The sequence below is a fragment of the Stegostoma tigrinum genome, chromosome 20 (assembly GCF_030684315.1).
Source record: "Stegostoma tigrinum isolate sSteTig4 chromosome 20, sSteTig4.hap1, whole genome shotgun sequence".
Taxonomy (NCBI): domain Eukaryota; kingdom Metazoa; phylum Chordata; class Chondrichthyes; order Orectolobiformes; family Stegostomatidae; genus Stegostoma; species Stegostoma tigrinum.
This window is the reverse complement of record NC_081373.1, coordinates 39,656,632-39,680,048: the sequence shown is the minus strand read 5'-3', so window position 1 is coordinate 39,680,048 and position 23,417 is coordinate 39,656,632. Positions and strand designations below refer to the sequence as shown.

Below are 23,417 nucleotides of genomic sequence, written 5' to 3'. Positions count from 1 at the left end.
GATCTTGGGTCTGTCAAAATGGAAAAAATACCCACTTTTCAAACCAAGGCCAGGATTATCCACTTATGAGTGGGGTTCTGGCAGCATCAGACTTCAACATGCTTACCCATGCCTCGGATCCTATGATGCTCATTGAGTTAGCATTTCAGGATCCTGCTTAGATGCTTAAAATCTACTACAATCTCAAGGGAAATACCAGAGATGGTGCAGTGGGATCACCTCTGCAGCAAAAGAACAGGAGGGCACGAAGTTAATGGGACAGAAGTACTGTGAAGAGCAATGATGCCTTAGCAGATACTGACTCGTACATAGGTAAGTCATTGGGGGTTAGAAGCATTAGCATTACCTTCCCAACTATGGTACCAGAAATGGCAGTAAGGAGTACAGAATGGAGGAAAAACATCCAGGGCCTCCCATACTGCTGCAATTCACATGCAATAGATGGGGTGGGAGTTACCAGTGACAGTCTCAGCATGGGCTAAGGAATTGAAAGCATATCCTAGCTCTTTAAGATTGCAGTATATCTTACTGCCTAAATTTATTCTCATTCTGAGCCAAAACACTGCCTGGTGAGGGATGAAGCTTGGAGGAGAACTCCATTCATCCACCCTTTTGTCAGTATGATGCACTTAACAGGCATGCACACATGTAGAATGAAAATTACTTTGCTGTTTATTGTAAAAAATATTCCATGAAGGTATTGAAATAGCCCAGAAAGAAACTGAGAGACAACAAGCAATCTCAGAAGAGAGATCTTGTAACATTTGTTGCTCAATATGTTAAATCGGTGCAGCAACCAACAAAGTCAGTAGAATATATGGCTAAAGCAACGGAGGGTATGTCAGAGGAAATTGTGATCAAACTGCTCTAATCTTACTGTAACTTGAGTATTGTGTCAGTTATGGTTGTACATACACAACGAAGATGTTTAAGTGCTAGAGGCAGTAAAGAGAAGAGTACAATGTTGACTATTAATTTACAGCGACTGGGTTACTAGCAAGACAGGAGAACTGTTTGTCCCAGATTTTTTGAGTAGTATTGTTGAGATACACAAGGCAGTTATGGAAATGAAATAGATTAATACTTAGGGTCGCAAAAGAGACACAAACTAAACAGGTAAAAATAATTTAGAATGCATCAGGAAATTCTTCTAGGTTGAAGACGACCAAACTAATTTCATTTTGAATTCTTATAGCTGGCTTTAAAAGGAAACTTTCATCACTGTTTGATATGTATTTGGAAACAAATTCAAGAGTTGACAGATTAATGTTCTAATTTTGCAGTGGGACCAAAATCCTCTTTTAATAATCTATCTTTTAAATATGGTTCACCTTGCTCATAAGGTTGTTGGGAAATAAATATTAAATTAAATTACTAAAATAGTGCCATCTGGGCATGGTATTTGATTTAACTCATGTTCCGTTTACGTCAATCACTGACTTAACAGATATGGTGCATCTTTTGCTATAATGGTCTTGGGGGAACCCTTTGTTTCATTATTCAAATCAATTATCATTGTGCTCTTCTGGCAAACAGATTGAATTGCACAGGAGTGAAACAAAGGGAGATATGGGATTTTTAACAAGGCTGTCGTTATTAGTACATCCAGTTAAGCTGAATCATATATTTATAATATATGTGAAAAAATACAAAGTGGCCATTTGAAAACGTGACAGTTTAATAAAGGTATAATGACCATAATACATCATGAGCTAAATGGCAATCAAATCTTTGCAAGACTCCCAAATGCAATTAACATCAATATAAAAGACTTGTAAACTTATAATAAATATCACAAGCAATGTTTAATATAAATATTACAATATTGGCTTTCTCAGTATATTCAAATGCAGCAAGATGTTAGTTAATAAAAATCATTTTAGCTTTCTGTATGAGGTAAAATAAAACCAAATGGTATTTAAAACTATTAAAATGCTTTGAAAATCTCATCTTGACAAAAGACCACACCTACTTACAAACCAAATGGATCAAACATAATAATAGAACTATTGGTTTGAGACCAATTGCTGTGAAAATTTCTTTTGGGATACATAAGTCCATAAAAAGGGCTGGATCAATTCAATTTTATGTATAATCTAAGATAAGGTGGCACTGATGACAAATGTTCTCCACTATATGGAGGAGCACCCATTCCTAAATTGGAGTAAATATAATTCTGCACATGCCTCTGCCCTAATTTCCTTTCAGATTCATTTAGTTCACTTTGATTTCATGTTAGTATAAGTCTAACTTTATGGGTTCTAGTTGACATTCACTGGAAGATCTATAGATGTAGCTCTGCTTATCCTTATCAGGTCAGCTCAGCTGTACTGAAGATGTGTGTCTGCTTGATGATAAATATGCAAATTGCTGCCCATTTACTTATGAGGTTATCAATAAAAGTCCTGGATAATGCAAGGGAATGACAATTATAATTAAGTGGAAATGGTGCACTGTATTAATTTAGATTAGAATTAGAATCATATACACAATTATGCCATTGCTCAATCTGTATTTCATGAAAAATGTTGACTCCAGTTCATTTCAATCTTTTCCGAACAGTGCCATTTCTATAAAAGAATACTTTTACAAATGATCATATGTTTTATCTAGAAAATTCAGAACAGGAAATGGCCAGATATTTATTGATTATCCATTTTAACATTAACATACAATTTAGCACAGTTAGCAGTTACATGTGAGTACTTAGTGAGTAGATTCTGAAAGACCGTTCAAGCAAAAACCCACAATAAAATGGCATTAGCTTTTGAAAATAAGTTAATTTCTCCATAATGTGATTTTGTGTACAATATATGATGAAACATTTTATTAAGGGGAGGGAATGCTGTGCAGTATAATAGAAGCTGGCTTGCCTCCAATCGACATCTTATTTTTTAAGTGAAGTAGTAGCCAATCATTGGCAGGTTCTATCATTTGATTTACAATTTAGTGACCTCCCAAACTACTTGACAAAATGCGATACTCACAGCTTGGCAGATGATTGGGTATTTTGTGCGATTGATGCCTCCAGCAAATACTGCACAAGTGAGGGCAGTATGGAAACAGAAGTTCAGCAACATATGCCAGCCTTTTCTGCTAATGCGGATTGTGCTGTCAAGAGAAAGGATTTGTGATTTAGCCACATTTATACCTGTTCTTGTTTGTTCATAAACAAGATCCGTGTGACAGGCGAGGCTGGATGAACACAGCAGGCCAAGCAGCATCTCAGGAGCACAAAAGCTGACGTTTCGGGCCTAGACCCTTCATCAGAGAGATGTCTCTCTGATGAAGGGTCTAGGCCCGAAACGTCAGCTTTTGTGCTCCTGAGATGCTGCTTGGCCTGCTGTGTTCATCCAGCCTCACATTTTATTATCTTGGAATTCTCCAGCATCTGCAGCTCCCATTATCTCTCATGTCCATATGACAGGCGTTTTGCTGCAAGTTGTTCAGACTGCTGACAATCTTACTGTCTCTACTGAGGAACCAATGATCTGGTTCATTGTCACCCAAACAAAAAAATATCAATTAAGAATAATTCTTGTTCCAAAAAGAACCACAGAAAAATATATACAATTAAAAATTGTCTAGATACTGATGACCTCCAATATATTCTGTGGATAACTTTATCATATAAAATAATTTGTTTGTTTAATGTTATGAAGTTTCTTTGAAACACAGTGAATTGTGAAATATACAGTAAATTAAGAAAGAACTGTCTTTCACACTCCTGCAAAGGCAACAGGCTTCCAATGTGAAAAAACTACAACTAATTAAGTTTTATATTCATCCCACATCAGCTGATCCTGAAATGCTGCTAATTTCTGCTGACACTCAGGGAAATAGTGTAATTATTTAATTAAGCCACCTAGGATTATATTAAGAAGTTTCTTTCTATTTTGTCTTGATTGTCGAATGAACATAAACAGCTCTTTGAACTTCTCCAAAGCACAAAATATAATGAAAATGAACTGTGGCAGGTTTAAAGCAGAAACAAAAACAGAAATTGCTGGAAAAGCTGAACAGGTGATCCGAAACATTAACTCTGATTTCTCTTCACAGATGCTGCCAGACCTGATCAGCTTTTCCGCAATTTCTGTTTTTGATTCTGATCTGCAGCTCTTTTGTTTTTTATTCAGGTTTAAAGCTGTCTGTGTTTATAGCATCACAGTCTAGTAGGTACAGAAGGGGGCCATTCAACGCATCAATTTCATGCTTGTTGTTTTGAAATGAAATCTAGTAAGTCACATTTACTGGTTCTTTTCTGTATGCTTACATCTTCTTTAGCTTTTAGGTATTTATCCAGTTCCCTTTTGAAAGCTACTCTTGATTCTTCTCCTAGATTGTGGTTTCATTGAGTTTCCCACACACTAATATTAAGCAGACTGAATTTTAAATTGTCAGGCTAATCCTTCTCACTGTTTTCTGAAGTGGGGATATTGGGTTTAAGGGAGTGGAGCATTTGGCCGCACAGTTAGCATAGTTTTAGTGAAAGCCTGGAAGATGAATATGAATTTGAAAGAGTTCCAGGTGTAGTATTGTTTCACATAAACCAGAAGTTTGATATGACCTAAATATCAGCATACTGTAAATATAAGGTGGCAGAGTGGGCTTTCTTTCATCTTTGGACCTAAAGCATGAAACCAGCTTAAAGCAATGGACTCAATAGTTAGGAACATAAGAATCATGATCTCAGTTCCACTTTGCTGTCTGCCTCCCATAACCTCCAACTCCCATGTCTATCAAAAATCTATGTAATTCAGCCTTCAATAAGTTTAAAGGCTTAGCTCTCACTACCTTCTCGAGAAGATAATTGCACACTCTAATGATCCTTTCATTGAAAAACATTCTCTCCATCTCAATCTTAAAAGGGAGGTCTCTTATATTTTAAACTATATCCATTAGTTTTAGCTTCAAAAGGAAAAATCCTTCTGATAGCCAGCCAATCCAGTCCTGCCGAGATCTGATATGTTTCAAATAATATCTCCTCCCATTCCTATAAAGTCCGATAAATATTGGATAATTCATTCAACTTTTCTTCCTAGGATAAGCTCTTCATCCCTGGAATGAGTCAGGTGAAAATCCTCTGAACTGCTTCAAAAGTAATCTATCTTTCATGGGAATAATGAGAGCAAAATTGTACACAGTATTCCAGATATGGTTTCGGTAAGGTCCTCTATGACAGCCCAAAACATCTAATTTTATATTCCACTCTTCTCGCAATAAACGACAACATTCCACCTGCTTTCTTAATCATTTGCTGTACCTGCAACTTCATGTGTTTTATGTACCAGGATTCTCAAATCCTTTTGTAACACTGAGTGCTGCAAATTCCCCCCATTTAAACAGTATTCTGCTTTTTCATTCTTCCTGCCAGAATATTTACATTTACCAATGGTATAATCCATCTGCAAAACTTCTGCCCTCTCACTTAATCTGCCTTTATCCTTTTGCAGACTCTCTACCTGCTCATGAACTTACTTTCTTTCTCACCTTTGTGTCATCGTCAAATGTAGCTATTAATTATTCTGTCCCCTCAACCAAGTCATTCAGATGGATTCTAAAGAGGTGATCCTTTTGGCCATCCTCTGGCTAAAACTTGACAATCTGAAAATGACCAATTTATGCTTATTTTCTGCTTCATGGAAGCTGGCCAATCATTTGCCATGCTAATATCTTATACCCCATACTATGTGCTCCTACCTGGATGGAGTGGCTTATCAAATGCCTTTTGGAAATCCAGTGCATCACATCAACCGGATTCCCTCTATCCATGATGGCTGTTACTTCATCAAAAACCCTAATGGATTATTAAATACAGTTTTCCTTACATACATCAATGGTGAGTCTGCCTGATCACATTCCAATTTTCTCAGTATTCTGGGCTCCAGCAGCTTCCTTATGACAGATGCTAGGCTAACTAGCTCATAGTTAGCTACTTCCAGTCTCTCTCCTTTCTTCAATGGAGGTATTACAATTCCTATCTTCCAGTCTGCTCGGACCTTTCTCAAAGTTGGGCCATTATAACAAGTGCATCTCATATCTGTGCTGCTGCTTCTTTTAGACCCTGGAATGCATGCCACCCAGTCCTGGTGACATGTCAACCTTTGGGTCCAATAGCTTTCCCCAGCATCTTATCCCTGGTGATGGTGATTGCTTTAAGCTTATCCCACCCTATCACCTCTTGATTTTCAATTATCTTTAGCTGGTTTTCTTCCATGAACACAGACACCAAATACTGCTCAAACACTTCACTATTTTTGTTTTGTTTCCCATTATCAATTCTCCGCACTCACTTTTTCACGAAGCAAATCTCAATTTCTCTCCTGACTAGCTTAAAAGGATTTTAATAAAGACATTTCATGAACATTCAACACTGTAAAAGGATTAACCGTGCAAAATGAATAATTGGAAACCATAATGAAGACCTTGTGATGGGCCACAGAAGCACTGCTCCTTCACAGAGCTTCGAGAAGGCTGGCATGGAGACAGCATATAGTTGCAGCAGGGTTAACCTTTCTGCATTCACGTTACACAGTCAAATTTTAGCTCTGTGTACGTGAACAGAGTTTGAGTGAATTAAAATGAGGCACTGCTTTTCTTTGATGGTACCTAAATCAACCTTTCACAAGCTTGAACTTGTGTCATTTTGTTTTAATGTAATCTTTTAAAGAATCTTCCAGACTTGGTTCTTGCTGAGTGCAAAGTATCTGTTTTCTACATTGAAAGGTTGAACATACTATAAAAATAACTCCTTGGCTGGCAGGCACATTGCAATTTCCTGAGGTCACGAAAAGTGCTACATAAATCTTTCCTTTCCCATCACTTCTTTACATCATGCACTTAGTGGATCCTAGTGCATTTTCAGGGGCAATCAAATGCCACGATTATTTTCAGTTTTTACCCTACACTGTCATCACGCCCATTCGGAAGATCTTCCTTGAAGCGGCTGTAACAGATCATTGCTGGAAACAACCAGAGGGCCTGTAGTCCAGGAAGGATGGCGGTTCCACTACCAGAGTTGGGCACCACTACTGTTAGAAACTGAAAATTGTCAGCGGAATGCACATATTTGTTTCAGCAAAACATTTGCTACAAGGTCATGCTTGTGGAGGGGAGGCCTTTCCTCAGGATGGTCATGAGTGCACAGCTTTGGCTGGTCGATGACATCAACTCAGGATCAGGAGGTCAAGTGTGGGAGGTGTTGGGGGGGCCCCAAAACAAGCTGAGGGCAACTCGCCACTAGGCACATCCTTCCGAATGACGTAACCGAGCAGCTCACGAAACGGGCAGTTAATTATGCTGATCGACTACCCTCACAGGCAGAATATGACAGCCCACTGATTTACTACCAACTCCGGTAAAATTTCTCACAGTTCGGCCTCCAAGCTGATTCCTCCTGAAACTAGAATGAGATGAGGAGGAATTTCTTCAGCCAGAGGGTGTTGAATCTGTTGAACTCATCACTGCAGAAAGCTGTGGAGAACAAATCATTGAGTGCATTTAAGACAGAGACAGATGGGGTCTTGATTTGTGAAGGGATCAAGGGTTATGGGGAGAATAAAGGCAAATGGGGTTGAGAAACATAGCAGCCATGATTGAATGGCAGAGCTAACTTGATGGGCCTAATTCTGCTCCTAAATCTTTTGGACGATTCTGACCTCCAAGTTTACATTCACACATTATCTCTAGAGTTGTACTGTGATGGAAAATTGGTTGGCAAATAACAAACTAGAGGGAGAGTACTGACAAGGATTTTGGAAGCTAGAAAGACACAAAACTGTAAGTGTAGTATTTTTTAAAAAAACTATTCGAAGCATTGGATGTCCATTGTGAGGAGTTACAAAAAGAAAATTTTTATTTGCTCCTGAACTGAAGAGCCTGTGAATGTGCATCAGGATATCAAGAGACATTGATGCCAGTAACTTGCACAGCCATTTACAAAGTTTTTGAAAGGAAAGTAAGTTCAGATCAGCTTTTCAACCCTGAAGAATAGTCATAACCCACTCACAGTTTGCTTTGTTGTACTTTAGTATTCCGTTATGATAACCCCATTTGTTACCTATTTTCAAGGGTGAGGTTATCCATTTATTTATTTCATTTAATGATGGAATGAATAAGTGATTGTGCTACCAAATGACTTATTCAGCAATAACCTTGACACTGATGTTCAGTCTGGGTTCTGTCAGAGTTTCTTATATCATAATTTCATTAGTGCTGGTTCAAAAATGGACAAAAGAGCTTAACTCAAAAGATGATGTAGGAGTGACAGCCTTTGATATCATTGCAAGATTCAACCAAACCTGATAATAAGGGGCTTTAGTAAAAAGGAAGTCAGTGGGAATTTGGGGAAATCTCTCCATTGTTTGGAATCATGCCAAAGAATGACAGTTGTGGTTGTTGGCAGTCAATTTCTCAGGGTAGCGTCCTAGTCCCAAGCATCATTAGCTGTTCATCAATGACTTCTTTCCTTCATAAGGTCAGAAGTGGGGATGTTTGCTGATGATTACACAATGCTTAGGGCCATTCACAACTCCTCAAATACTGAACCAGTTCATATCCAAATGCAGAAAGACCTGGACAATATCCAGGCTTGGGCAGATAAATGGTAAATGACACTCATGTCATACAAGTGCCAAATAATAACTGTCTCCAACAAAGATGAATCTAACCATCTCCACTTGACATTCCAGGAAGTTATCATTAATGAATGCCCATTATCAACATCCTGGGGGTTACTAATGACCAGACACTGCATCAACCACACAAATACTATGGCTGCAAGAGCAGGTCACAACACTTCCTAACACCCAAATCTCTATCTACCATCGACAAAGCACAAGTCAATTGTACGAAGGAATACTCTTCACTTGCCTGGAAAAACACAGTTCAAACAAAACAAGAAACTCAATATCATTTGGGATAACCTAGCCCACTTGATTGGCCACACAGCCATTACAGTAAACATTCACACCCTCCTCTTCCAGCACACAGTGACGGCAGGCTATACCACCTACAAGATACACTGCAGCAACTCACCAAAGTTCCTTCTAAATCCACAATTTCAACCACTTAAAACAGGGCATCATATCCATGGGAATGCAAGGTCTACTCCAAACCACACACCATGCTAACTTGGAGTTATATCACCATTCCTTCACTGGGCTAAAATCCTGGAACGCCCTTCCAAATGACATTGTACAGGTAAGCTATGAAGGAGCCATGTCGTGTACCTAAATAAACAAATAATGTAACAAATATGGGAGGATATCTCTGAGCAGTTAACAGCCAGGGGACTCTAAACCCAGGACACAGTTTCAATGCTACAAGAAATTTAATGACTTGGCACAAGTAAGATCACAACTCACAAATTCATTGTTCAATAAGTGCCCCATTGCCAGCATCACGACTGCAACATACTCCAAAGAAAATGTAATGACACATTGGCATTCACATATCCTGCATTACTGCATTCTTTCCATTTTTACTCACATTTCAGACAAATCTCACAGCTCTTTAATCAAGTGAGCACACATACATAAAAACACAACTGTGAATGCATTCATTCACAATTATACTCTTTCCCTTCCAGATCCAGTCTGCACATAAGTATCAATGCAAACTCAGAGAGGAAGTCAGTCTATTCTGTATCATGGGTTTCTTAAATCTGTTATACTCTTATACCCATTCATCTCAAAGAATTTTCACAACAAATTTGTAGAATTCCATTTTCAATTTCATTGCAAATTGCACAAATTTTAAACAAAAGACAATTTTCTGTGAATACCACAGTATGCTTCTAGAATGGCTTAAAGATGAACAAGTCAATAATGAAATGTTGTTTTGTAAAGCCTACCTGTGATGCACAATGTAGGTGATAATGGATGCAAAGAGGCACAGCAAAAGGACTGCAGTGCATGCATATACCACAGGGTGCAGATATTCCCCTGGGTACTGATTGAAAGAAAGCACGGTCTTCAAATCCTGGAAGGCAATCAAAAATACTCATTAATATTCACTGCTTCTTTTCCACACAATAAAAAAAGGAACATACTTTATTAAGCTAAATATATCTGACAACCTAAGCATTTAAAAAAAATCTTAGGCAGAACTAATTTAAAAATCATTCTTGTCTCTTCAAAACATGAATGTAATCTCATGATACGGTTTTGTTTAATTCACCTAGATACAGCTCACAAGATAGAAACAATTTCTGAACATATTTATTTCCAGTTTAACCACAATTAAGACATTAAGATGATTTCTGCAATTGTCTTAGCAATCTTTTACAGCCAATAAAGAAAGAAAGAGAGAGAGGCCAAAAAAGCTTGCAATTAAACAGAAAATAATCAATTAATCTGACAACACTGAACACACTGACAGTCAAGATAAATGAAAAGTAAATAACATGTTAATTATTTGGTTCTAAATATGTTTGCTTAGTACTAACAAATGGCTTAATGGTATTTTTGGCTCTTTGGCTTGATGGAATCTGGAACTCTAATATTCTTAAATTAACAAGAACTGGGAGATAAGCCCAACAACAGAGCTATGTAATAAGCATTAGAAATTACAATTAACTAAATAGTTTACAGTATCTGAGGTTTCACTAATTGGAGTACATGAACAAGAAGGTTATCTTGATCTCGTAAATGGCACAACCTCAGATTCAGTCAAAGTATTGTAGCCAGTTCCGGGTACTGCATGTTGGAAAGGATGTGAAGGTATTAGCACGAGTGTAGAAAAAGTTTGTAAGAATGGTTCAAGGGATGAAGAATTTCAGCAAAACATAGATTAGAGAAATTAAGATTGCTCCCTTGAGGAAGAGATGGCTGACAGGAGCTCTGATGGAAGAATTCAAAAGCATGAATGTTCTGGACAGGTCAAATAGGGACAAAGTGTTCACTCTAGTGAAAGGATCAAGTGTGAGAGTTCACTGATTTAAAACAAATAGTGCAAGAAATGACAGGAGGAAAAATCTTTTCACATAATGAATGGTTAGGGTTTGAAATAAGTAGCGTGAGAATATAGTGGAGGTAGGTTTAACTGAGGGTTTCAATAGTGAATTAGGCTGTTATTTGAAAAGGAACAACACACAGGTTTATGGAGAGAAGACAGAAGAATGGCAATACATTTGCATAGATAGTGTGGACCTGATGGGCCAAATGGCCTCCTTCAGTGCCATAATAAATCTGTGATTCTGAACTCTTTATAGTTAGTACATACACAATAGGCCAAATGATCTCCTCCTGTGCCACAAATTTTCAATGTTTGTATTTTCTATGCTTAAAATTGTTAAACTGCTAATGAAATCTCAGTTTTGAAAAGCGTGATTTCTGAGAATGCAGCTTCATTAGTGCTAATTAAACATTAGCACTCGATCATGACACAGTTGCAATAATGATCCTTAAATGCTTCTCAAGCATCTAATGACTCACAGAACCAGTGTAAATATCAAAAAGCTCATGAATCCAGCTGTGAAAAGGGCATTTTTTGTTGAAAAAGACTGAAAGCAAATGAGAAAATTCTACTGTCATGACAAGTCCCTCTCAGTGCATGAAGCCTTTGTGACTGAGCACTGCAAGTATTTATATTGTTAGGAAAACCCTACATCTAAAACGCTAACGTCAACAGTGGCAGTATGTGACTGACAGAGCAAATTTTATCAGAGTTCCTTGGAGCTTCTCTCCCAAAGCCTAAAAACATTTGTGTGACTTAAAGAAGATCACAAAGACAGGCTATGAATTTTTCTATTAGGTATCCACAAATAAATAGACATAAAAGCAGCAATCCCTAATGGCATTGGAGGGTCAACCCAGAACAGTGGTTCAAGAAGGCAGCTCAACACCACCTTCTCGAGGGCAATTAGAGACAGGCAATAAATGCTGGCCCAGCCAGATGCCCACATCCTGCAAAACTAATAAATAAAAAAAATTACCTAAAGGCATGTAAAAATAAACTGCATGAATACAAAGATGTAACAAGTTATTTCTGAAGTAAGTTAATCGGTCGTTCAAATTACTTAAAATGCTATCACGAACAGTAAAGTGATAAAAATATGAGCAGCAATTTTGATGCCTTTACACAGAGGCTTAGGAATTCAGCCATGTCCACAACTGAGGTTGTGAAAAATCCCCATTCCTGAATACAGAAGTCTAAAGCCCCAGTGGCACTGGGGGATGGCCTTCAGTCCCATGAAGTGGTAGGGTGTGATTAAAGATAGATCCATTGCTCCCATCGCAGCTTCCCTGAGAAAGGAAAGAAAGAGGGTGACCAGGAAGAGGATAGCTGAGTCCAAGGGTGATGATGGGCAGTGTATTGGTGACAGTCAATTCTACTGTGGTATGAGCCAAGATCTCAAAGTGTAAATCTCATTTGGGCTGTTGTACCTCTTGCTTTTGGCTAAACTGCAAGTCATCACTTATCCCCTTCCTGCAGGCTGCAGATAACATTCCTATTCCAACTCAGGATAAAAAGAGATCTGGCTTATTGTTGTCTGTCCAAAAATCTACAGACAATTAAGAATAGGTTGCTCCAAAATAAACTCAATGCAACGAGAAATAGCTTAGTTATAAATTACCTCCAGCTCGTTGTTACATTTTTGGAGAATTGCTCCATTGTGAATAAATCACTTGTTTAGTTCTATGAGAATTACTTGAAGCATGGAGAATCACTGTCTGCACTGATTAATGAGAATAACTGTCTATCACATTCCTCCAAAGGCAACAGTCTTCCAAATTGAAAAAGCCAGAGATACGTTTGGGAAATATCACCTGACACTAAACGAGTGACAGAGGGATAGTAATACGCTTGTGGTCAGTGAAGAGTGACAGTTTTATAGTCAGAATTGGTGGAAAATTATTTTTTGGAAATGAATCGCACTGACTGTGCCAGCATTTATTGCCCATCCCTCACGAGCCCTCATAAGGTGACAGTGAGCTATCGCCTTTGAACTAGACTTAGTATTACTCAAAAAAGAAGTTCCAGGATTTTGACCTAGCAACATTGAAGGAACGGTGATATACTTCCAAGTCAGATGGTGTGTATCCTGGAGGTGAATTTGCGGGTATGGTGTTTCTATGTATCTGCTGCCCTTGTCCTTCCAGATAGAAAAAACATCATTTGTAAGGTCCTGTCCAAGAAGCCATGGTGAGTTATTGCAGTGCATCTTGCAGATGGTCCACACTGCTACCACAGTGTATCCATAGCAGACAGAGTAAATTGTTAAGATGTTGAATGGGTATCAAAGAATTGGGTTGCTTTTGTGGATGGTGCTGAATTTCTTGAATGTTGTTGGAGCTCCTTCCACCAGGGCAAATAGAGAGTATGGCAAGCAATCCAATAAATAGAGAACAAATTATGAGTCACGCGCTATCATCATGTAAAGCTTGAAAGTGTATGTGCAGGAGGAATCAAATCTAAGAACCAAACTCCTCATTAATCGTGATCAGCATGATGTGACTGTCTCTGATTACAAGAATCTTCTTTAGTACAAATATCAGGAAGTCCTAACATCCTGCCTTGCTTGAAGATGGCCTGTTGAGTTTGGTGTTTGATGGAATGTGGGAAATGGTATAATAAGAAACCTGAAAGCGAAGATTTATCTGCAAGCTGTGTGCATGTGACATCACTGGCAAGTTTCTCACAAAGGAGTCAGCAGGACTGACAGACTTGACTTTCATTTGAGTAAAGAAGAGGCTGCAGGGCAAGCAGTGGAGAAACTTTGGCTATCTGAAGCCTGAGAGATCACAGACGTAGCGGTTAGAGCATTGAATGCCTCATGTGGAAGTTCAGAGGCCTCAAGGTGGTGAAAGAGTGTAAGTGGGAAGGGTGAGACGTGGAGAGTGAGGGAGGTGGGGTCAAGGTGATTGATAAGGCTGTTGTACTGAACACAATGATTAAGTAAAAAGGACCTGACTTCTAGGATCCAAAATTCCTAGTCTTCCTTAAGCTGACAAGTATGGCAATGTCAGGTTTCTGATACCTAGGACATGCCCTTGGATTATGGCACGGCATTTACTTTTGTTTGGGGTTCTCTTGGGAGATGGGCTCTCTCTTTCACATTATCCTCACATTTCTCTCTAACCTTTTTGTTGCTGATTTATCAAAGTAAACGTAGCAAGTATAAATATGCGATGATCCATCTCAACACGTGTAGCTTAAGTGCTCTTACTCTTGTCTACTATAGGATAATGACAGAATCCTTTTTTGATGACAGAAGTTCACCTGGGTCTCTCCCTGTTACAATTTCTTTTTCAAATAGTAAGCTGAGACACATGTGAAGCTGTTCGAATGGCTAGTAGAAAGCAAGTCAGTTAGAGAAATGATTTTGCAAAACAATCCACATTTAGCTCTAGCTACTAGACACAACTATCGTTGAAGGCAATGGTCAGGTTAGTCAAAGATTGCAGGCACTTGGCATTTAAGAGATGAGGAGACAGCTCTGACCTAGATTTATCGAGAATCTCAGGAGAATATCCTGAATTGGGCCAGCTTTGCTGGGATGGATAAATAGCAATTAAAAGGTAGTGAGAGATATGACTGCAAAATGCTTTCAAACATCTGCAGAATGAAAGGTGATATACAAATGCAAGTCATTCTTTGTTATAGGGCTGTCTTGTTAATTTTATGGATTTTTTAAAAGACTGAAGCGCATAGAAGGGAATCAGCATATCTAATTTGTTTGTATCGAGGTTCTTCTTACACTTCGAATATGGATCGTCTGTTCTTTCTTCAGGCTTTTATCTCTAGTTTTGTTGTAAACAGTTTGAGATAAAAATATCAAAAAAGTGTTCTCTGAACATTTGGGGTCTTGCATTCTTGGATTCATTGCAAGAATTATGAAGGTTTTGAGAATTTTTAGTCAGAGGACTCAACTAACCACAATTAAAAGCTTTTGTCTTTGATTACCATTTAAGATCCATCCCCATAGCCTAAGGAATGTCTAAACAGAAAGCAGAAGTTTAAAAGTCATTAATATGCAGATACTTCTTGGTTCTCACACAGCAGGCTTATTTCTTTTTGCTTAGTAATTGAAGACGTAATAAGATGTTTTTGATCAGTAAACACAGGGGTAATATCCTGCAAACTTTGTGCAGGATTCACCCAAATCAATTTTCATGTTGTTAAGCAGAGATTTCAGAGATTCCTGGATAATAGGTTTAGGTCTATTTTCTTCTGTGCCTTCAGAGTTATCAAAGAGGGAGACAGTGTCATAATGTTCCTGGTTGTCAAACAAAATTGTATTTATGGTCATCATGCTGCTCAGTTCTTAAGGGTGTTGATTGAAGCTAAACAAGAACTGAATCCAATCTCAATCACAACCTCCTCAAGGGCAACGAAAGACAGGTGATAAATGCTGGACCAGCCAGTGATGCCCAAATCCCACAAGTGAATAAAAAAAAGCCTTGACTGTTCCAGTAGACCTTGAAGTAACTAAAACAAAGTTACTGGAAAAGCTCAGCAGGTCTGGCAGCATCTGTGAAGGAGAAAACAGAGCTAACATTTCGGGTCCGGTGACCCTTCCTCAGAACCTTGATGTAATATCAGACCATCTGTGCCCACCTTAGTTTGTTCAGAGATGTCTTAGGAGTCTGTGTCCCTGCTGTGTAATCATCTGTTAATTTCAGCAAAGGAAGTGAATTCATTGAACACCTAATCAAGACAGTTGATGAAATTCTATCTGGCCATCAAAGAGAGGATTTATCATCTTAGGTGATTTCAATCAAGAGAACACTGGCCTGATTTGTAGCAATGCTGGACTTCAACATTGAGTAGATAACGCTGCAGGGAATAATGTAGTTTCAGGTATGCTCTTGCCAAATCTGTGTCCCCACTACAAAGTGAGGTCGCATGTTTTATTTGTAATAGTGATCATAACCTCTACTGTTTGGTCTTCCCGACTGCCAACATTATATCATCCCAACGTTTCAATAAAGTGTATGGTGATGCTAATCAGGTCTCTGATCCTTGAGTTTTTGTCCTCTGGCTAGCTTCCCTCTTTTAGCCAGAGGTACTTGGTTCTCTTATTATATTAGGTGGACTGGCCATGGTAAATTTCCATAGTGTCCAGGGATATGCAGGTTAGATGGATTAGCCAAGGAAAATGCAAGGTTACAGGAATAGGTTGAGGGTGGGTCTGTGTGGGATGCTCTTTGGAGGGTCATTGTGGGCTTGATCGGCTGAATGGCTTGCTTCCACACTGTAGGAATTCTATGATTCTACTAAATGTTGAATATTTTAGTCCCCCTAGCTGTTAATGCTGAATTTTTCATTGTAGGACTGTTCAAATTCACCAATGTGATAAAGTTTGGATCATTTATAAGATGAAGTCTGTTATGCTCAAGTATCCAGAGCTTTTCCATAACCAGGTCATCCAGGAGACACAGAGGAACAGAAAGGAGTACTGTAACAAACTCTAATGAACCACTGCAACTTAAAAAGCACACTTCTACTGTGACTGGGTAATACATTTGAAGGAGAACAATATGTAATCATGATATCACTATTTTGAATTGACAATGCCATCGTCGCTATGCTCAGAGTCCATCGCAATTTCAAGTAATGACCAGTTCCAGCTGCTTTTCATCACCAGTTGTTAACAGACATTTTACAGATATTGCTGGTGATCTGAATCTTTTGATTTTTTTTCTCAATTACTGAGCTTTCTACAGCTGTGAAAGTGTCTGGAATCCATGCAATGGGAAATCTTGTGAGGGATCTAACCTGGAAAATCAGTTGGTTCAGATAAACTTCAGGCAATCTTATCAAACTCACTGAATAACAGAACTCTAAATTCATAGGCAATATCTTGAATGTTTCTTTTGAGGGAGTTGTTCCATGTTAATGAAAGCAAGCAGCTGTTATTCTAGTGCCAAAGCACAAATAAAAAGAAACATTAAACAAACTACATCCTACTGCCATGACAGACCATTTCTCTAAGATTGCACAGCAGTTCATGACTATGTCACTGTCACCTGACATTGATCCCCTACTTGATTGTCACTATTCTGATTGCTTGTCTGGAAGATTTAGAACCAATTGTCTGGCTGGCATGGTGAATTTTCTTTGCTAAGGTATTGATGTGCTGGAAACAACTTCAACCATTACAGCAATGGGTTTTATAAAGGCACTTGACAAGGTTGATCATGCAGTTGTGGCTAAGAAGTTAATAATGCTAAAAAAGGTTCTTGACTAACAGAGTACCAACTTCCTCTATACTTGGTAATAAAGTGTGAAGCTGGATGAACACAGCAGGCCAAGCAGCATCTCAGGAGCACAAAAGCTGACGTTTTGGGACTAGGCCCTTCATCAGAGAGGGGGATGGGGTGAGGGTTCTGGAATAAATAGGGAGAGAGAGGGAGGCGGACCGAAGATGGAGAGAAAAGAAGATAGGCGGAGAGGAGAGTATAGGTGGGGAGGTAGGGAGGGGATAGGTCAGTGCAGGGAAGACGGACAGGTCAAGGAGGTGGGATGAGGTTAGTGGGTAGGAAATGGAGGTGCGGCTTGAGGTGGGAGGAAGGGATGGGTGAGAGGAAGAACGGGATGGGTGAGAGGAAGAACAGGTTAGGGAGGCAGAGACAGGTTGAGCTGGTTTTGGGATGCAGTGGGGGGACGGGATGAGCTGGGCTGGTTGTGTGATGCAGTGGGGGGAGGGGACGAACTGGGCTGGTTTTGGGATGCAGTGGAGGAAGTGGAGATTTTGAAGCTGGTGAAGTCCACATTGATACCATTGGGCTGCAGGGTTCCCAAGCGGAATATGAGTTGCTGTTCCTGCAACCTTCGGGTGGCATCATTGTGGCACTGCAGGAGGCCCATGATGGACATGTCGTCTGAGGAATGGGAGGGGGAGTTAAAATGGTTCACGACTGGGAGGTGCAGTTGTTTGTTGCGAACCGAGTGGAGGTGTTCTGCAAAGCGGTCCCCAAGCCTCCTCTTGGTTTCCCCAATGTACAGGAAGCCACACCGGGTACAATGGATACAGTATACCACATTGGCAGATGTGCAGGTGAACCTCTGCTTGATATGGCAAGTCATCTTGGGGCCTGGGATACGGGTGAGGGAGGAGGTGTGGGGGCAAGTGTAGCATTTCCTGCGGTTGGAGGGGAAGGTGCCCCCTGCAACAAACCTCACTAACAACTCCTGGTTCTCTGGCCTCAAATATTAGAAGAACATGGACGATAAGACCATTGTGCAGTCTGCTGCTGGTGAGGTTCAAGAAACTCTTGATGGCATTAATGACTGGATTTGGGGAGGTGGGGGTTGGGTACAGTACAGAGTTAAATGCGACTAAATGCAATTCCTGCAACTGGTAGCACTTGCCCCTTGGCATTAAAATATAAGCAATTACACCCAGACAGAGGTGAAAGTTTTCAAAATCCTAGGGATACAGAGTCAAGCAACCTTTAATTGGGATAGATCGGCAGACAGTGTACAATATATAATAGGAAAAGGAGGTGCATCCGTAGATCCTACATCCCTTTCAGATTCCCTTGTCCTGACCTGTTTTTGGTCTAAACAATGCCTTAGGCAATCAGCCTATACCTATGTGGCTCCTTTGCCCAATTTTCATTCAATTCCAGATCAGGTTATTACTATTCCTCCAAAACAATGAAGGCCACTCAGAAGTTCAACTAACCACAATCCTGCAAGATGTAGAACAGAAAACATAACCATGTAGCCCTATTTCAGCTCTCGTTCAGGTCCTCCAAAAAGTGGTTAAATGATGAAATCCCTTAGACATATAGTACCCATAATGCAGCCATGGAGAAGTGTTTTGTAAATGTAAAATTACATTATATTTATTATGTTATCCTTCTTTTAATAGCTTGCTGAACCTATTTGTCTACTTTTGCTGTTACATGCTTGTTGCAGGTTTGCATGCTTTTAATCAGATTACCCAGGCTATATTTGATTTTTATTGATAGAAAATACACTGTAATTCAGCCTTCAGACTGAAAAATGTTTCTCAAATAAAATATTAGTATGATTTGATAAATCAATTTGTTTTTAATTTGTCATGAGACAAATGTCCCCTGCTCAGCCAAAACTTGTTACCCATCCTGAATTGTCCTCAAGTAGGTGGTGATGATGAGTTGTTTCCCTGAGCCACTGCACAGTTTTGTGTATAGAAACACCCATAGTGCTGAAAGGAAAGGAGTTCCAGGCTTTTGGCCCAGCTACAGTGATATAACCGACAGATAGCGATATGCCCACGTATCTTTTGCCCATGTCCTACTAGGTGGTAGAGACTGCTAGTTTGGAAGTTGCATTGGAGGACACTGGATAAGTTACTGCAGTGGATCTTGGGCTTTTAGTTTCCAAAGCAATGGGGAGACAGAAGTAGCAAGTTCGAGACATGCAGCCACGTTATTCTTGATTTTTGTCATTCCAGCCAGAATGGTTTCTGAGCACTTGCTCCTTGCCAGTACTTGCATCCAATTGGCAAGAGATAGAGCCTGATTCTGCCCCGCTTTCATCCCATTCACTGCTCCTATTGAAATCTCCATGGACTGCCCAGAGAAGCCTGTCAATAATCCCCGTGTTTGAGATATTCCCCCAACTGTGAGGATGAAGGAAAAGAGTCTTGCCTCTCCTCTCTTCTAGTCCACTTCAGACACTTTAAGTTTTTCAGAGTTGGCTAAGTTCTAGAACAATTTGAGCTACTTTCCCCTTTAATGCCATGTGCCCTCTCACTTCTTAAATGCTACATTGTCTGGATGCTGTGCCACCTTGGTTATCTTGAGGGCTGGGTGCAATCTCCTGCTAACAACCTCCATGAGTATCTAATGACTACTAACCTATGAAGATGGCCTGGAGTCATGCTAACATTGGAGCACAAGACTTTCCTCACATTGTGGCAACCGCAAAATGCAACATCAGTCCACGTCTTCAATCGATATTTTTGGATTTTGCCATGCTAGGCTCATAGCCAGAGTTGAACACTTAATCATGATTCTGCCAAGTAAAACTTACATAGAATTTCCAATACTTCTTCAGTACCAAAAGATATCACATGCTAGTTTAATTTTACACAGTTATCAATAAGCTTCATTTGTACTGAAATAGTTCACAGTAGTATAGTTATTATGTAGTATTTGTAATCCATGAGTCTGAAGTGTCCACCTTGCAAGCTGGATATGCAAACAATATGGAGAAATCCCAGCCCACTGTTATCCTGGAGGAACCTCAAAAAGGCAGATCATCTGGCACCAACTCTCTGACACCTCCTCCTACCACCTCCTTGATCATGAACCCACCCCCAACCCCCAAACCATCATCTCCCAAACCATCCACAACCTCATCACCTAACGGCCTTCCGCTTCTTCTTCTACTGCAGGCCCGATCAGTCCTCCTCCACTAACACCCTCAACTGCTTCGCTGAGCTTGTCCTCACGCTTAATAAATTCTCCTTCTGTTCCTCCCACTTCCTACAGACAAAGGGGGTGGCCATGGGTACCCACATGGGCCCAAGCTATGCCTGCCTCTTTGTAGGTTACGTGGAACAATCCCTCTTCCGTACTTACACTGGCCCTAAACCCCACCTCTTCCTCCGTTACGTCGTTGAATGTATCGGTGCTGCCTCGTGCTCCCACGAGGAGCTTTGAACAGTTCACCCACTTCACTAATATGTTCCACCCCAATTGTAAGTTCACCTGGACCATCTCCGACACCTCTCTCTTCTTCCTGGACCTCTCTGTCTCCATCTCTGGCAGCCACCTCGAAACGATATCCATTTCAAGCCCACCAACTCCCACAGCTACCGAAAGTACACCCCCTCTCACCCAACTCCCTTAAAAAAAGGCCAGCCCTCATTCCCAATTCCTTTGCCTCTGCCGCATCTGCTCTTGAGATGAGGCATTCCACTCCTGGACATCCCAGATGTCCTAGTTTTTCACGGATTGCAACTTCCCCTCCACAGTGGTCTAAAATGCCCTTAACCGTGTCTCTCGCATTTCCCGCAACTCATCCCTCACACCCCCTCCCCGCAATAACAACCAAAACAGAATCCACCTTGTCCTCGCGTACCATTCACCAATTTCCAGATACAACGCATCATCCTCCGACACTTCTGCCATCTGCAATCCGACCCCATCACCAAAGACATTTTTCCCTCCCCACCCTTTTATCTGCTTTCTGGAGGAACCACTCTCTCCATAATTCCCTTGTCCACTCCGGACTTCCCAATAGCCCCACCACACCCGGCACTTTTCCCTGCAACTGCAGGAACTACTACACCTGTCCCCTCATCCCCATCTCAGGCTCAAAGAAGATCTTCCACATCAAACAGATGTTCACCTGCACATCTGCCAATGTGGTATACTGTATCCATTGTACCCGGTGTGGCTTTCTCTACATTGGGGAAACCAAGTGGAGGCTTGGGGGCCGCTTTGTGGAATATTTATGCTCGGTTCGCAATAAACAACTGCACCTCCCAGTCGCGAACCATTTCAACTCCCCCTCCCACTCCTTGGACAACATGTCCATCCTGGGCCTCCTGCAGTGCCACAACGATGCCACCTGAAGGTTGCAGGAACAGCATCTCATTTTTCACTTGGGAGCCCTGCAGCCCAATGGTATCAATGTGGACTTCACAAGCTTCAAAATCTCCCCTCCCCCGACCGCATTCCAAAACCAGCCCAGCACGTACCTGCCTCCCTAACCTGTCCTCCTACCTATCCATTCTCCCACCTCAAGCCTCACCCCCATCTCTTACCTACTAGCCCATCCCGCCTCCTTGATCTGTCTGACCTCCGCGGACCAATCTATACCCTTTCTAACTCCCCACCTACATGCATCTTTACTGGGTCCAACCCCGTCTCCTTGACCTATCTGTCTCCTCTCCATCTATCTTCTCCTTTATCCATCTTCTATCTGCGTCCCCCTTTCTCCCTATTTATTTCAGAATCCCCTTCCCCTCACCCAATTCTGAAGAAGGGTCTAGACCCAAAACATCAGCCTTCCTGCTCCTCTGATGCTGCTTGGCCTGCTGTATTCATCCAGCTCTACACCTTGTTGTCTCAGATCATCTGCCTGCTGCTTTTTGTTAGCAGTAAACCCATCTCATAGCACGAGATGGGGTCCTGTAAATGGGGCCCTTGCTCATTGCTAAACAATGGCAGCACCCAGAATTGGTACCAGAACATGGGAGTGAAAGGTGCTGCAAAAGTAAAGGGTACTGTGGGATTCTTTGGGTGTGTTGGGCAGCAGAATGGGGAAGGTGGGAAGAGTCGGAAACTCTGATTAGGCTGTATGAAGGAACACTACTTTACTATCTTATCTAAGGTAACATTAGCAAAAGGATGGTTGTCCAGCTCTGAATGATTATAAGTCATTAGTTGCCAGGCTGCTTGGCATCTCAGTGTTCTGCAGGAGAAATGGATGAAGTCTATCGTGATATCTGCTCAGCAGAGAAAATTGAACATCCCGTGATTAGGGAATTGAGTACAGGACTGTCATTCACACTTCTCTGCAATCATACCCATGTTACTTTAAACAGTGCAATCATAACATCATCAAGATCATTGTACTCAGTATGAACAGTGTCTCATAACTGTTCATATCATATCAGCCAAAATATCTGTAGTGACAGTACTTTTTTTGCCTGACAATGTTATCTTAGCAAAGATGAGATATTATATTTCTGGAAATCTTTTAAAATCTCATTAATAAGAAAGAGGGATTTTTGTTGCCTTAAAAATAAATGTCATGTTATTATGAGATGAGTTTCTTCACTCAGATGGAGGTTAAGTCTCTGCCTCAGAGGATGGTGGAGGTTTAGTCATTGAGTATGCTCAACACAGTGATAGATTTCTATATAGTAAACACATTAAGGGATACAGTGATAGTGCAGGAAAACAGCACTGAAGTAAAAGATCATCCAATGACACATTGGGCTTGGAGCGTTGAATGGCCTACTACTTCTCCTTTTCTTCATATTTTCATGCTCTTATAGAACACTGATGTACCAAGTTATCAGTAATAAAGAATGATTAATTGCTCTGGGGAGTATTTTGAAAGTGATTAATTTTCTTGTAGCCCCAGGAAAAATGGTGGCGGAACTGCAATGCTGTAAATCCACCCACCAGCACTTCTGATTGGCAGAGAAATAAAGTAACCTTAATCCTCATTAAAAACTGAAAGAACTGCGGATGCTGTAAATCAGGAACATAAACAAAGTTGCTGGAAAAACTCAGCAGGTCTGGCAGCATCTGTGAAAGTAAAAAACAGCGTTAACATTTTGGGTCCAATGAGCCTTTCTGAGGAGGGGTCACTGGACCTGAAACATTTGTTTTCTTTCCTTCATAGATGCTGCCAGACCTGCTGAGCTTTTCCAGCAACTTTGTTTTTGCAACCTTAACCCTAACCCACCATATTACCGAAAATTTGAGGGCAATGTGATTATTATTAACCTAAATATC

The 23,417-nt window shown here is 40.4% G+C and overlaps 1 protein-coding gene across 1 annotated transcript in view; it reads right to left on the bottom strand.

The window, feature by feature from the left end:
• Nucleotides 1–23,417, bottom strand: part of LOC125461780 (adhesion G protein-coupled receptor A3) — a 470,817-nt gene that overhangs the window by 39,257 nt on the left and 408,143 nt on the right. The window contains exons 15-16 of the mRNA XM_048550975.2: nucleotides 9,854–9,981; nucleotides 2,988–3,111 (exon numbers count right to left, since the gene is read on the bottom strand). Of these exons, the coding sequence (XP_048406932.1) occupies nucleotides 2,988–3,111; nucleotides 9,854–9,981 (252 nt within the window). The remainder of the gene's footprint in view (nucleotides 1–2,987; nucleotides 3,112–9,853; nucleotides 9,982–23,417) is intronic.